At 37.3% G+C, this 16573-nt stretch overlaps 1 protein-coding gene across 2 annotated transcripts in view; it reads right to left on the minus strand.

Annotated features, from left to right (window-relative positions):
* Hip14 (palmitoyltransferase Hip14) overlaps nt 1–16573 on the minus strand; it is a 216749-nt gene that overhangs the window by 182880 nt on the left and 17296 nt on the right. For both annotated transcript variants that reach the window (XM_081752119.1, XM_081752120.1), the window contains exon 3: nt 3879–4078. In XM_081752119.1, coding sequence (XP_081608245.1) covers nt 3879–4078 — 200 coding nt within the window. The remainder of the gene's footprint in view (nt 1–3878; nt 4079–16573) is intronic.

Below are 16573 nucleotides of genomic sequence, written 5' to 3' on the forward strand. Positions count from 1 at the left end.
ATAAAAGTCGTTTTTTTCTTATATAGCCTTGAAGCTCAAAAGATATAACTCCGATCAATCAACCATTTAAGTATGGAATTTCTTCAGGAAGTATGTAATGATCTTTATTAGTGAATATTTTATTCCTGGCCAATTTCAGAAAGTGAGCAGTGAGTTGAAATACACTCCTAAATTTCTTGAACATTTATTTTCACTTCTGCTCGGTTATCTCACCAGTCTCATAGAAACACGATCGCAACCTAGCTCATCTATTTCCTTTAGCCCTCCTACTTGTCAGTCTTTCTATCTCAGCCAATCCATGAAGTTCTTATTTTCTTTTGTTTGGCTGTAACGAGAGCCGGACTTGCCCAAGAGACAATGAACTGTGTCAATTCTCGTACTTACCGAGATTCCTGCATGCTCAGTTGATTTGGCCGTCAACTGTTCTAGACTATCAACATGTGAATATTTTTCCTGTTTTATATTGAAGATTGTGCTTTTATTTTTATAAAGTATTTATATACGTAGTTGCATACATAAATACCCATTTGAACATAATCACGTAACAAAGGCGTGATTAAAAAAAAAAAAAAGTTTCTAATTTTGTTTGGCATGTTACGACATTTTTATTCTTGATTCTCGTATGGCGCTATTCTTTCGTGATGTAAATTACGTATGTAGGCAATATATATATATATATAGGGTGTGTGTGTGTGTGTGCGCGTGCCAATTTTCGTATTTGATCACTGCCAAATATTTCGTTCAATATGATTTCTTTAATATTCTAATATAAGCCTAGCGTGTGTTTTAAGGAGGCAAAATTAAAACGTTTGTATTAAGTTTGCATCTCGATAATGTACAGCAGGAGTAACGTTCTTGTGACGTTGGCTTTTGAATTGTACTTTTTTGCTCAGTATAAAGCTTTACCGTAAGTATTACTGTAAGTATCCTAGAGATGCAAGGGCTCGGAAAAAAACCAGCTGTTTTGGAAACAACTCGGTTTTTTCTGCTTCGCTTTCTTGCTTGGGAAATTTTGGGCTTTTTCAAAAATTCTGCTTTAAATTGATAAAGTAGACTTTGTTTCGCTTCTCTATAACACAAAAACTCATTTAATTAGTGGTTGATGTCGATAATAATCTAAAAGCTCGAAAACAAACCATGAATTTCGAAAAGATATTTCAAACAATTTAAATTTTTAACATATTTGCATTATGAATTCCAAAGGATTAACCAATGTATATAATAAGAATTTTTTAACCTCTTATATACAAAAGTAAGCAGGGTTGGCAAGAACCATGATTGTTTTTGAAAAAGCCAAAAACCCTTTTTTGGGGGAGGGGTTAAATCAGGTTTTTTTTTTTAACCGGGTTTTTTGGGTTTAAGCATTTTGCTGTATGTATTTATATTACATATTGACAGAAAGAAGTTTGTTTCGCCTTGGTGTTATTATGCAACTACAGGGTTATGATGGAAGGGGTCACGTAAGCTTAAAGAAATCCGGTCAGCAAATTTCTTTAAATTGGGAAACTCCCGCCTTAGCCATCGGGAAAATCCTGTCATTCCTTTGAATGTACAACAATAACGGAAAAGTTCTGTTATTGCTTTGCATGTAAAATTTAAAGTCAAAATATCATAATCAGAACGCTAAAACTAAGGTATTAAATTACAAATTTAGTATGTAGATATCATTGAAAGTCCAATCCAAGCTAATGTTGGAAGCTACGTAGGCAGTCGATAAATTTTGCCAATTTCTATAAATATATTTAAGCAACCCTAGCTTCCTTATAAAACAACAGGCATTCAGAAATATACAATTTGGATTCGTTTCGTGTTTAGGCTTAACATCCTTACGTAATACCGAGGTTATCAAGGAGAAGACTTTCGCTTAAAGTGACATCCGAACCACTACTTAGTTTGTTCGACCGAGAATTGAACATGAGACACCTTGATTAAAAGGTGAAAAGGAGATAAAACTAATGCAGATGGTTTGATACGGGGAAACGTCACCATGAAGTTCACACGATTCACATTTTTCGTTCTTTTTATTTTTTTGGTATGAACCATTAAAAAAAAAACAGCTGGTGTAAACCAGCCAATCCTGAAAGAAATACTTCTTTAAAAAAAAAAAAATACACAAATAACTAGCAAAATTGTATGTAGTATTTTTACTTCAAAATATTCCATACCTTCTTTTTGAAACAAAATAAAATTAAAATAAAACATAAGAGAAATACTTACATTTATATATTACACTTAAAGGTCGCATATCTAAAGCTTTGTTTTGGGTGGTTCTGTATATTCTTAAAATTCTACAGTCAAGTTTTATGTAACCACCATCATGGTTTACCCAGTCCTCAAGGTTTCTGAATTTTTAACAAGACTAATTCAACATATGAAGGGTATGAGGCAAGAACATGGTAACCCACAATTTTACTATTTTAACAAATTACAGGTTTTCTGTAATTCATTTTCAAGGTCAGAAAGATGATTTTTCACGTAAGACTATACATGGAGGATTAAACGAAGCGGTATGCGTTGCTCTCTATCTGGTGCTGCATAACTCAGCATTGTTGGTTACCATGTTCTTAGCTCACATCCTTCATATCTTTACAAAAACCCACCACCACCCCACCCCCCAAAAACTACGGAATATATTTAAGTTAAGCCAAACATAACTGCACAACAAACATGACTGAATGAACGAAATATCTATTAGTTATGCCTTTACTCACAGACTTTAAGCTTCCCTCAAATAAAAATTAGGACTTTTTAGAAAAACTAAATACTAGAAAGAAAAACCCTTCCCAAAATACTTTTCTAAATCCGCCACTGATTCTCAGTGTAAAATGATCTTCAAGGTTGTATCCAGAAGATTACTGCTAAATATATATATATATATATATATATATATAAAAAGAAATATTAGTTATACCTCTACTCGTAAACTTTAAGCTCCTCCCAAATAAAATTTAAGGATTTTTTTTAAAAAAATGAAACAATCAGAGAAACCCCTCCCGAAGTACTTTTCTACATCCGCTACTGACTATTTATATAAAATGGTATTCAAGGTTGTATCCGGAAAATTATTCCTAAATCATTGCACAGCTATAGTATAACAGAAATGTGTACGGTTTGACGAATATATTGAAAAAACATAAGTTTAACTTTTACGCTACAAGCTAGATTGCTAATCTCTTAGAAATGAAACACGGATGACAAACTGAAATGATCCAGAGAAGAAAAAAATGTTAACTCAAAAGTTAAAATAAAGTTAAATAAGCTCTAAAATTGCCCTCAAATACTACATTCTTTATGTTTGCTTTAATTCGTAAAACGTGCTCCATCCATCTTGGTGGTGAATTTCAGAGCGAAATATGGCATTTAGGTCATGGAAATCTTATCTAACTATAGAGTATACCATCATAGAATAGAAAAATCATGAAAATGAAAAAAGCCAAAATTTCCAAAATTCTCGTTTTTTTTCCAAAACCATCAATTTTATGTGAAAAAAGCCATCAATTCAAAAAAGCCGGCTTTTTTGCATTTCTAAAGTATCCATTCGTATTCTTTATACTTTCAATAAATTTACACGAACTCATTATTAGTGTGTGTGTGTCTTGAATCTGAAACCGATCAGCATGTACACATTCATTTCAGCCAAGGGGTTAATTACCCACTAAATTTCTAAATCACGTTAATTGTTCTTCCTGGAATGTAAGTAGATAATTATATGTTTAATTCACTATATCATTTAAGTATTCATTTCAAATCCTTCTTAGCAAATTAAAATTCCCTGACTTTTAGCAACATTCCCCAACTTTTCTCTGATTTCTCAAAGTCTTTGACATTTCCCTGTTTTTCAGGTTTTTCGCCACCCTGGTAATATATGTATTACTTACCTTGTAGCCCAATGTAACGGAGTTGACATAAGCTCGCCTCCTATTGCATCAACTATTGCTCCATTTGTAATATAGTACTGGACTATTTCTTTTCTATTATTAATTGCTGCCCAATGAAGCAATGTCACATTCTCACTATCGCGCTGATTAATGTCATAGCCATTTTCCACTAATTCTTTAACCCTTTCCAGGGCACCATACTAGAAAAGAAACAAGATATATATGATATGTTTTGACAAACAGTTTATATAAATACAGAAGGATCATGAAATATTCTTAGCTTGAAAAATTAATAGAACGATGGTAAGATCAATTGTAGACTAAAAGAACTATTCACAAATAAATATGGTACTTTTACATCCTCTTTAGCAGCTTCGTAATCCACTTCGACCTACCTAGACCTAGGCTCATCTCAAACATAGGTATGACATCTCAACCTTAACACAAATCTCTCGTAACTGTTCGTATAAACAGAAACTAATTCATGCTTCCATGTCCTCTTACAAAGTTAGATCTTCTACTTTTCTTTCCTCCTCGTTTTCACTTTCTTTCACTCCTGAACAGATCCTAGCCATATGATCTGTATGGATTTAATATGGAAAAAAAAAGTATATCGATTTTTAAGCCTAACAAGAAGAGTAATTAGTACTGTAATTGATCTTATTGGCTTTCTATTAATTTACCAACAAAGTTGGAGCAGCTTGTATCGATCAACGGGAAGAAATGCCAACTACCTTTCTCAAGAACACCTGAAATGGGTTACAGAGAAGTTTACCATACAAATTAGGATTAGGAATTAGATTTCTGGCCTTGTTGCATCTATGGTCATGTTAGTGCATCTCGTATGAGGGGATCCTTCGCAGATCAGTAGTCGGGGAATCGGGGAGAAAGAAAGGAATGGGGAAGTGACCTGGAACCACTATGTGTGAATAACGAAAACTCAAGGAAACCTCTCAGAATGGCTGGCCCGAAAAAGCTTTTTAAACTTTTTCAACCGAATGTGTCTACCGGGAGTCGAACCAGACTGCCCGCATCAAAAGCGAGAATATTAGCGACTACGCTACGCAGGAGTACAGAAATTTGCTATAAGGAGGCTAAACTTACAAACAGAAGTAAACGTGCTGAGAAAAGATATGTTTCACCAGAAGACGAAGATTAATGTTTAGAGTATCAATAATCAGAACAAGATTTGTGGAGAAATGAATCTAAGTATCTCTTTTTAGCAAAGATTCAGCATTAAAGGTGGGTACTTTCTGCGTCACATTATTGCTCTTGATGAAACGTGGATCAAAGACTTTGAACCGGAATTGAAATCACAATCTAACGCGCAAGGCGCATTGTTTTAATATTTATATATACACTACGTGATCAAAAGTATCCGGACACCTGGCTAAAAATAACTTACAAGTTCGTGGCGCCCTCCATCGGTACTGCTGAAATTCAATATGGTGTTGGCCCACTCTTAGCCTTGATGACAGCTTCCACTCTCGCAGGCATACTTTCAATCAGGTGCTAGAAGGTTTCTTGGGGAATGGCAGCCCATTCTTCACGGAGTGTGGAACTGAGGAGAGGTATCGATGTAGATCGGTGAGGCCTGGCACGAAGTCGGCATTCCAAAACATCCGAAAGGTGTTCTATAGGATTCAAGTCAGGACTCTGTGCAGTCAGGTCCATTACAGGGATGTTATGGTCGTGTAATCACTCGCCACAGGCCTTGCAGTATGAATAGGTGCTCGATCGTGTTGAAAGATACAATCGTCACCCCCGAATTGCTCTTAAACAGTGGGGATCAAGAAGGTGCTTAAAACATCAATGTAGGCCTGCGCTGTTAGAGTGCTACGCAAAACAACAAGGGGTGCAAGCCCCCTCCAAGAAAAAACACGACCACACCATAACACCACCAACTCCGAATTTTACTGTTGGTACTACACACGCTGACAGATGACGTTCACCGGGCATTCGCCATAGCCACGCCCTGCCATCGGATCGCCACATTGTATACCGTGATTTGTCACAACACAACGTTTTTCCACTGTTCAATCGTCCAATGTTTACGCTCCTTACACCAAGCGAGGCGTCGTTTGGCATTTACCTGCGTGATGAGTGGCTTATGAGCAGCCGCTCGACCATGAAATCCAAGTTTTCTCATCTCACGCCTAACTGTCATAGTACTTGAAGTGGATCCTGATGCAGTTTGAAATTCCTGTGTGATGGTCTAGATATATGTCTGCCTATTACACTTTAAGACCCTCTTCAATTGTCGGCGGTCTCTGTCAATCAACAGACGAGGTCGGCCTGTACGCTTTTGTGCTGTACGTGTCCCTTCATGTTTCCATTTCACTATCACATCAGACACAGTGGACCTAGGGATGTTTAGGAGTGTGGAAATCTTGCGTACAGACTTCTGACACAAGTGACACCCAATCACCTGACCACGTTCGAAGTCCGTGAGTTAGGTGGAGCGCCCCATTCTGCTTTCTCACGATGTGTATTGACTACTGATGTCGCTGATAATGAATACCTGGCAGTAGGTGGCAGCACAATGCGCCTAATATGAAAAACGTATGTTTTGCAGGTGTCCAGATACTTTTGATCGCATAGTGTATGTATAAAAATACATTGTAAGAATTAATATGCAAATAGATTTAGTATACAAACACCAGGCCTGGTCTTAGTTCTATATATCTGGTAGTAATCTATGGTAATACACACATATATATGATAGTAGTCTAAAAGGTTGTATTAAAATATCTAACTTGTATATAGGATTTGTAAATGTAACTGTATATTATGTATGCTTTAATAACTTTTATTTAGGTTGGAAACACTTTTCACCGGTTTGCAGAAGCAAAAACTTTCCTCTTTTTCTTCGAATAAGAAAACTCCTATTCCCCGCTCTCCGCAGCAACTTCCTATGGCTAATTTTCGGAGACTCCTGTAAATACGCGACGAAATTAGGTAATAGGGCTTCATGCTGAAGACAGCCATTGAATGATGTGGTTTTTTGTTGAAGGTTTGGATTGAGAACCTATTTTACGCTTTTTTTTTTTTTTTTTTTTTTTTTTTAAGGTAGGTCTGAGAGATGTGGCTCTTATAGGAGGTGTCTAGTGAGAACCGAAAGTGGGGATCCATTTTGGTACAATCCACTGAGTAATGTGGGTTTCTATGTATAGGTTCTGAGCGAGAATCAAAGTTAATTTTTATAGTTGATTTATTACAGTAAGTTATGTCCTTTTTTGAATCTTAATTCTCTAAATTATTTTCGTTAGTATAATGAATTCCCTCGTATATCGTTCGATTTGGATTCATATTAATAATTTTGCTTCGAAGTGTAGGACTGGTATAAATTGAGAAGTATATTAGATGAAGCTAGATAAATAGATGAGTTTCTCGATTCCTAAAAGGGAATTCGGGTGGAATATTGGAATTGGACAGCAGAGATGTCCATAGAGCACACAATGAGTTCGTTTTCAATTATATTTTGTTAGAATTCTATGGTCAGAATTCTAAAATTATTGATGCCTAGCCTTGAAACACAGACGAAGCTGAGAGAGAATAATTCCCTAATCATACAATTCTTCCTGGGATTCAATGTAAGGATCCGAAATAGACTTTAACCTCACCTGATTTAATTAGCTAGGGTTCCTTAAGTGGAACGGAATCTATAAGTTCCACGACAGAGCTTTAGGCGACGCACTCTATTAGTGATTTTAGTGCTGGTATAAAATGAATTAAGGAGTGTACTAGCAGCTTGTAAGAAAACACGGGTTAGCAACTCCGCCGCTCAAATGCAAATTAGTGTCTGATTAATAGAGACCGGATACTTAGGCATTAAAACCCTGGAAAATAGGCACATAAAATTTAATAGGCAGTAAAATAGGCACTAAAAGGTAAATTGAAATAATGAAGATAAACACTCAATACAATTAAAAAAATAAATTCAAGTCATAGATAATGTTCAAAGAATATAGAAATATGCCTGCTTGTTAATAAAAACGAAGCTTGACATGTTCTCCATGTATATTTGGTAAATACATTCTCTACAGCACTTTATCACTACACGTAAGTCAAATTGTACACACTTTATCAGTGTACACACTAGTCCAAACTTTTATAGCACTTTATTAGTACATACAGAGTCCAAAGTTTTACGATATCTTATTACTACAAACAACACATATTTTTCCGAAGAGACAGAATCTTTTCTTGAAGTACTAAATTATGTATTTTCTCCTATAAAGTCTTATTTTGAAGAAAATGCATAGAATAGGCAACATTAGGCACTAAAGCAACTATTTTTAGGCAAGAATGGGTGAAATAGGCAAAGTAAAATTGGCTTAAATTGAAAATATAACTTCCCATATAAATTTTAAAATGTTATTTTTGATCATATCTTTAATATTAAAGAATAGGCATTTTACCTAATATCCGATCTCTACTGATTAATTAAATTAGAGATATAAGATAATTGAGAATTGTAGCCAAGAATCATTAAGAGTTTAAATTGAGAAGTTCGTAAACCAAGCACACGCTTTTAATTAGTAAATAAACTAATATCTCAAAAGGTGTCTACGATTTGAATGTCCAAAAATCGTTCCCGGAACCTTAGATACAATTTTACCCCCAGGCAATTAATAAATTTTGTGGTTAACGAGCCAATTTGCCAAAAACTTCTCGATTAGTTAAAGGAAGGAGAAAGAAGTCCACATGAGTAAGGTAAATGACTCTACATCCCTTTATAAATTAAATGTGCGGTATAGTACAGTAGAAGGTAAAGGAAGGAGGAGAACTGCGAGAAATTTGGAGAAATAGTTAATTTTGGTGTAGTTGTTTATAGTGCAAATCAATCTCTCTCCTTATTCCTTTATAGAAAATTAAAAGGGGTTTTACTAATAGTAGTATTATAGTGAGTCACCGATATATAGTATGATAAGTGGCGTGGAATATCCAAAGGAGTTCTTTTGCAAAGCGTGTGTGTATAATATAAAAACAAAAAGACGGAAGCTGCGCGGTAGCAAACCAGTGGAGAGTTTCATATTCTCCAAGACCCCCCCCCCCCCAAAAAAAAAAAGAAGACTGGAAGAGATGTTACAGTAGTGTATTATTGTGAATTCCTGCTGAAACTGCGTAGAAAAATGCACAAAACCCGACCGCCCACTGCTCAGGGCGGGTCTACTGATACTCCACGACAACGCTCGCTCGCACACCGTTAATGCTGTGCGTAGAGAGTTTCGCAAATACGGTTGGCAAATGCTTCCTACAGTCCGGACATGAGTCCACCAGACTACTATGTTCCCAGAATTAAAACAACGTATGCGTGGATGTCGGTTTTCATATGTGGAGGAGCTTTCTGCAGCTGTTAGCCGAATCATTCGACAGCTTCAGAAAGATGGCGTCCTTGATGGAATACGGAAGTTGGAATTTCGTTATTGCCAAGCAGGGAGATTATATTGAAGGGCTGTAGAAAGATCCTCTCCAAACAATAAACGTATAACTCATAAGAAATTAGTGTTTATTATTTATGAAATGACCCTCGTATATACTTCACCATTTAAAATCCTCTTCTTGCCGTGGGGTATATGAGCATGATATGGAGCTCTATGGGGCAAGCAGCGTTCTATTCGATGCCCTGTCTGACATTTTCCTATCTCACGTTTCCCGTTTTTTTTTTTTTTTTTTTTTTTTTTTATCTCCAGCCCTCATGTGCTTTAGGCGCGATCCTTACCATATCCTTAGCCAATCACAGCTCGCCATCTGGATGACAGGTCTATAAAACCTGGGATCCCGGTAAAGGAGAGATAATTTAGCTTTGCTGATCATGTGATGAGGATCGTGTCGCGCGCGGTGAAGAGTCTTGATTGATTTTATGTCATCCTGTCTTCCCTCGTTGTATAGCAATACAGCGGTGTCATCCCATGTCTTTCGTGCACCGAGTTTACAGTACACTTTCATCATTACATCTCAGTACCAGTGTAACTCTCCTGGACATAAACAGGACTGCATTCACTTTTATATGTGGGACTGTCCTTCCGTATCTTCGGCGAAGAAACCTACAGAAAGTGAGCAACCGCAAAATTTTCCAGACAGTGAGGATTTAAAAGTGCCTGTGCCTGCAGACTCATACATTTATTCGCAGCATTTCTCTGCTACTCCAACTTCGTCATTTGGAGTCATTTGGATCTTTTGTATACCCAGTGCAGCCTAGTGCGCCACAGGATTCCCGCCTACTCCTATAACGCCACCAGTGACTCGTACTTACCCTCCTCCACGCCAACAGTGGCATATTCCCCCTAGTAGATGTTGCATCTCTGTTCCTAGTGCTACTCGACAAACTTCCTTGCTTCAATACTTCACTGTGGAAGAAGGGGCAAATCAAGCAATGCAAGCGTTGGTCACTATTCTTCAACAACTTGCTGAGTACATTCGTGATATGCGTGAACAAGCCAAAAAAGAACGTCAACGAGAGAAAGAAGAACGAACAAAACAAGAAGAGTGTCCCTACGACTTGGGAGCCGCCAATTCCTTTCTACGCTCCCGTGTGGACAACAAAAGTTTGGGCAAACTTGACTATGCAGAGATTAAGTATCTCCTCACTATCCACCGTTTCTACGATCAACTTGATGCAATGGAGAAATAGTTTTTTTCTGGAGCGACTGCTTCTTATGGTTACTGCAACACAATTCGATTGGCGTAGAGCCACCCCTTACGCCACTGCAATGCCTGTATGTGGTATTAGTGTTTCACCTGTCCAATAACCCTTTCGAGGACAGACTTCGTCGCAGAGCAAGAAGATACAGAATGCACCGCCTACTGCCAAGACCGAGAAACAATAAACACATGCCAACTCTGTAGAACATCAAGATTAGCCTGAACCGCCTATGCAACTCCTAGATCCATTGGCAGATTTTATTGTCGAACTCGATCTGCAGCCAGCCATCGACATTCGATAGCCATCTGAGGACCCTTGTGTTCTGTTTTTTCTTTATATCGTCCAAAAACGCAACTTAGACGTTCTACGGGATCTGCTTATCCAAGAGCCGTGGTATATGTTACCCTATAACTGTCTTTTCTGGAGAGAATTAATAGAAATGCTCACTGGAATGGAGTCCTCTCAGAAGGAATCTGAAGACCCTCTACGTGATGAACAGGATGATGAAGATCATCGCGATCCTACTGATGGAGACACTTCCCAAGCATTTCTATTAATTCTCTCCAGAAAGGCCACTCATCGTATAATATATACAAGGGCTCCTGGATACGCAGATCTCATAGAACGTCTAAGTTGCGTTGTTTGACGATATAAAGAAACAGAACACGAAGGTCCTCAGGTGGCCATCGAATGTCTGGCTGCAGATCGAGTTCGACAATAAAATCTGCCAATGGATCTGGGAATTGTATAGATGATTCAGGCTGATCTTGATGTTCCATATGGTTGGTAGATGCTCCTTTTAGGAGAAGGGCAGTCAAGAAATCAATGACTTCATCATAGTTTCTCGGTCTTGGCATTAGGCAGTGCATTCTGTATCTTCTTGTCGTGGAGAATCAATAGACCTGCCCTGAGCAGAGGGCGGTCGTGTTTTGTGCATTTTCTACGCAGTTTCAGCAGGAATTCACAATAATACGCTGCTGTGACACTTCTTCCACATGGAACTCTGTCCACTTTGATAATGTTCTGGTGACCGTAAGTAAAAATCATAATTTGCTTAACCTTTGATTGAGACCGGCGACATTTGTGGTCCTGGAGAAGATGAAGCTCTCTACTCATTCGCTACCACGCAACTTCCGTCCTTTTATTTTTTATATTATACACACACACACTATGCAAAAGAACTCCTTTGGATATTCCATGCCATTTATCATGCTATATATCGGTGACTCACTATAATATTACTATTAGTAAAAACTCTTTTAATTTTCTACCAAGGAATACCGAGAGAGATTAATTGCACTATAAACAACTACACCAGAATTAACTATTTCCCCGAATTTTCGCAATTCACCTCCTTCCTTTGCCTTCTACTGTACTATCCCGCACAATTAATTTATAAAGGGATGTAGAGTCATTTACCTTACTCAGGTGGACTTCTTTCTCCTTCCTTTAACTAATCGAGAAGTTTCTGGCAAATTGGCTCGTTAATCATAAAATGTATTAATTGCCTGAAGGTAAAATTGTATCTAAGTGCTGGGAACGATTTTTTGGACATTCAAATCATAGACACAGACACCTTTTGAGATAGTTATTTACTAATTAAAAGCGTGTGCTTGGTTTATGAACTTCTCAATTTAAACTCTTTAATGATTCCTGGCTACAATTCTCAACTATCTTATGTCTCTAATTAAATTAATCAGACATTAATGTGCGTTTGATCGGTGCAGTTACTAGCCCGTGTTTTCTTACAAGCCCAAGCTGCTAGTACACTCCTTAATTCGTTTTATACCAGCACTAAAATCACTAAATAGAGTGCGTCACCTAAAGCTCTGTCGTGGAACTCATCGGACCTAAATTCCGTTCCACTTAAGGAAACCTAGCTAATTAAATCAGGTGAGGTTAAAGTCTATTTCGGATCCTTACATTGAATCCCAGGAAGAATTGTATGATTAGGGAATTATTCTTTCTCAGCTTCGTCTGTGTTTCAAGGCTAGGCATCAATAATTTTAGAATTCTGACCATAGAATTCTAACAAAATATAATTGAAAACGAACTCATTGTGTGCTCTATGGACATCTCTGCTGTCCAATTCCAATATTCCACCCGAATTCCCTTTTAGGAATCGAGAAACTCATCTATTTATCTAGCTTCATCTAATATACTTCTCAATTTATACCAGTCCTACACTTCGAAGCAAAATTATTAATATGAATCCAAATCGAACGATATACGAGGGAATTCATTATACTAACGAAAATAATTTAGAGAATTAAGATTCAAAAAAGGACATAACTTACTGTAATAAATCAACTATAAAAATTAACTTTGATTCTCGCTCAGAACCTATACATAGAAACCCACATTGCTCAGTGGATTGTATCAAAAATGGATCCCTACTTTCGGTTCTCACTAGACACCTCCTATAAGAGCCACATCTCTCAGACCTACCTTAAAAAAAAAAAAAAAAAAAAAAAAAAAAAAAAAAAAAAGCGTAAAATAGGTTCTCAATCCAAACCTTCAACAAAAAACCACATCATTCAATGGTTGTCTTCAGAATGAAGCCCTATTACGTAATTTCGTCGCGTATTTACAGGAGTCTCCGAAAATTAGCCATAGGAAGTTGCTGCGGAGAGCGGGGAATAGGAGTTTTCTTATTCGAAGAAAAAGAGGAAAGTTTTTGCTTCTGCAAACCGGTGAAAAGTGTTTCCAACCTAAATAAAAGATATTAAAACATACATAATATACAGTTACATTTACAAATTCTATATACAAGTTAGATATTTTAATACAACCTTTTAGACTACTATCATATTCATATATATATACAGTATAACATAACTGCATGGCCAAAAGTGTCGAGGTAATTGCAGACATCCAAATAAATAAAAATGTTCCAATAAACATGCGTCCGATGCCGCTTCGTTTCCGAGATACAGGGTGTTCAAATGTCGAGTCCCACCAATGGCTCACTATAGGAAGTAAATGGAAATGTTCAATATTACAGGAATAATACAATAGAGTGGAATTATGCCTGTGCAAATACATATACACTAATGTATAATAGAGAATGAAACTAATCAACATTGGAGGTTATTGGATTGTCAAGGTTGCCAACCTAGTACAAAGTATTATGTTTTCAAATAGCACTAGTCGACCACACTTTAGCATATGATTGCTGATATAAAAACATTCCTGGGAGCTCACGTGGTTCGGATTCCACGTTAATCAGTAGGTCCACGTCTCATATAGCCTCGCTGCTGAAAGGGACGCTAAACTAAAATCAACTCAACTCAAAAACATTCCTAAACATGGGACACTGTCTTCCGAAGTTTATGTGTGGTATAAACGTACGCTCTGCCTCCATCGAATACCTTTCTCAATTACTTATCTTTGGAAACATGTAATAGTTGTGATCTATGAATCGTTGTGAGCCGTCAATTGACTTCACACTTGGATGGCTTGTCTTTCGAAAATGAAGCGGAATCTGCCCCATGTTTAGGAACATTTTGATGTCAGCACTCGTGCTCACGTGTGGACCTTTAGTGCTACTTGAAAACATAACACTTTGTACCAGGTTGGCATTACTGACAGCCCAATAACCTCAAAGGTTGATTAGTGTCATTCTCTATGTTAGTGCACAGGCATAATTACACTTCATTGCCTGTAATATTGAAAATTTCCATTTACTTTCCCATAGTAAGCCATTGAAGAGACTCGGCATTTGAACTCCCTGTATCTCAGAAACGAAGAGGCATCGAACCCATGTTTATAGGAATATATTTACTTATTTGGATGTCCGCAATCACCTCGTCACTTTTGGCCATGCATTTATGTTACACCCTGTATATTACTACCAGATATATATAGAACTAAGACCAGGCCTGCTGTTTGTATATTAAATCTATCTGCATATTAACTGTCACAGTATATTTCTATACATATATATATGAATATTAAAACAACCAGCAAGGTACGCCTTGCACGTTGGATTGTGATTTTAATTCCGGCTCAAAGTTTCTGATCTACGTTTCATCAAGAGCAATAGTGTGATGCAGAAAGTACCCACCTTTAACGCTGAATCTTTGTTTCAGCATCGTTGCATTGTCAAGACGTGTCTGCTTCTGTTCAGCAGTCTGTAAGTGGGGAACCCATCGGGAAAAAATTTTTCTCTTCTGTAAATCACTTGTCAGAATTCTATACACTGACGCAGATGGAATCCCTGTGATATCAGAAAGTTCCTCACATGTCACGACAATCTTGTTCAAATTCATCTGCAACAAGTTGCACACTTCTTTCATCGGTTCACGATTTCGGTCTTCCTGGTCTTGCATCATCCTTTATGCACAACGGAAACCACGGAAACGAGTAGCCCAACGAGAAATTGTACTACGGTCCACTGTTGTTTCACCACAAACTACAGGTAACGTAAAGAACTGTGAATTTCTGTGGGGCTTCTGTCACATAAGGTTTCAATCTTTATGTACGACCTCTGATCTTCAATAGACACGTTGCCCCAGACACCTACTGTCACAACCATACTGTATTCACTAGAGAGCGCATAAGCACACGTCCTGCTGCCTCAAGACCTCAGCTTCAACTGACGATTTGTTTACTGCGATTTCATTTTCCACTCCCCAGTGTTGCCATAGTGTGCATTATTTATGAAATGACCTTCGTAATTTGATACATCATTCAAAAGATCACAGAAAACAAACAACTTTTATAGGAAAAAGTTTTCATTGTCAGGTACCGTTCACGAAATGGCCAAAATTTAATTATGAAGTTGTATCTGACTGTGCAAGAATTCACAATCTGAAAGAACTTTCAGATTTATGAAATTTCATAATCAAAACAGAATTTCGCACATTTTGATGTTCTCAGAGTGCGATATGTCACATTTTACGACAATCTCGGCTTATTTTGAAGGGAACATTTTTTTCTTTCTTCCTCAGTGTAAAGTAATTTACTTAGTTAACTACCAACCGAATATATTGTGGAGACATTGGAAAATTTCAGACTAGTGTATTCCAGTAGTAGACAGATTTCCAAGTAGTCGATCAGCAAAATAGATTTATGTGCTTTCAGTTTCAGGTTCGATCCTCAGTGGATGTGCATGATTCAGCTTCTATTTACACTCTGACCAAGGTCTCTTCACATAGCTCTCGTGATGGAATACATTTAACTAAATGAAAAAAACTACTTACTAGCTATAACAGGCACGTAGCCAAGGGGGGGTCCGGGGGTCCGGACCCCCCCCCCCTTCGAGACCAGAAATGGGAAAAATTAAGGAAGGATAAAACAAAATGAAATGACAAAAAGAAGGATCAGCGTTCAAAATTAAAAAGAAAACTACTACAGGAAGCTTTTGCTTACTCTTTCTTATGAGGAGATTTGTATTACTTGCAATATGATGGCGAGGTAAGCGAGATATTCTGGAAGAGTCAGGGAATTTGAAATTTCAAGAAAAGTTATTTAATTCTCAGAATTTCCGCTACTAGTCAGGGAGATTTCAAGCTTTCGAAATCATAGTGCCGTTGTGTAACAGCGTGAACATTTTAAATCATACTTTTTCGTCATCGCATCCTTGCAGTATCAAACATGCTGTTTCAAGGACAATTTTCTATTGCTCCTTTAACCTGTCATTTGGAACCGACAATAGTTGACGGAAAAATAAAAACAAAAATTTATGTTGAAAGAAAGTTCTGTTAGCATTTGATTCAACAGAGAAAGAAACGCATATATTGTAAAACTAGTTGAACATACACATGCTTCGCACAGGGGCTGTATTTGGAAGTCAACACCTGTGGGAGTATCACCATGGATTTCAGCGACGGCGAAAGCTATGGATTTGATACTAATATCGGTCATTTTGGGCTATTTTTTACATGTCTCGGTATGCAACCCCCGCTGACTTCCGGCCCGCATACAATTGTAACTAAATTTGCAAGTCATCGCTAATGGAAGTGTCACCATTTATTTCAGCGACCGCGAAAACTATGGATTTGACACTAATATCCGTCATTTTGGATTACTTTTATATGTCTTG

This window comes from Thermobia domestica, chromosome 3, assembly GCF_964235325.1.
Source record: "Thermobia domestica chromosome 3, izTheDome1.hap1.1, whole genome shotgun sequence".
Taxonomy (NCBI): Eukaryota; Metazoa; Arthropoda; class Insecta; order Zygentoma; family Lepismatidae; genus Thermobia; species Thermobia domestica.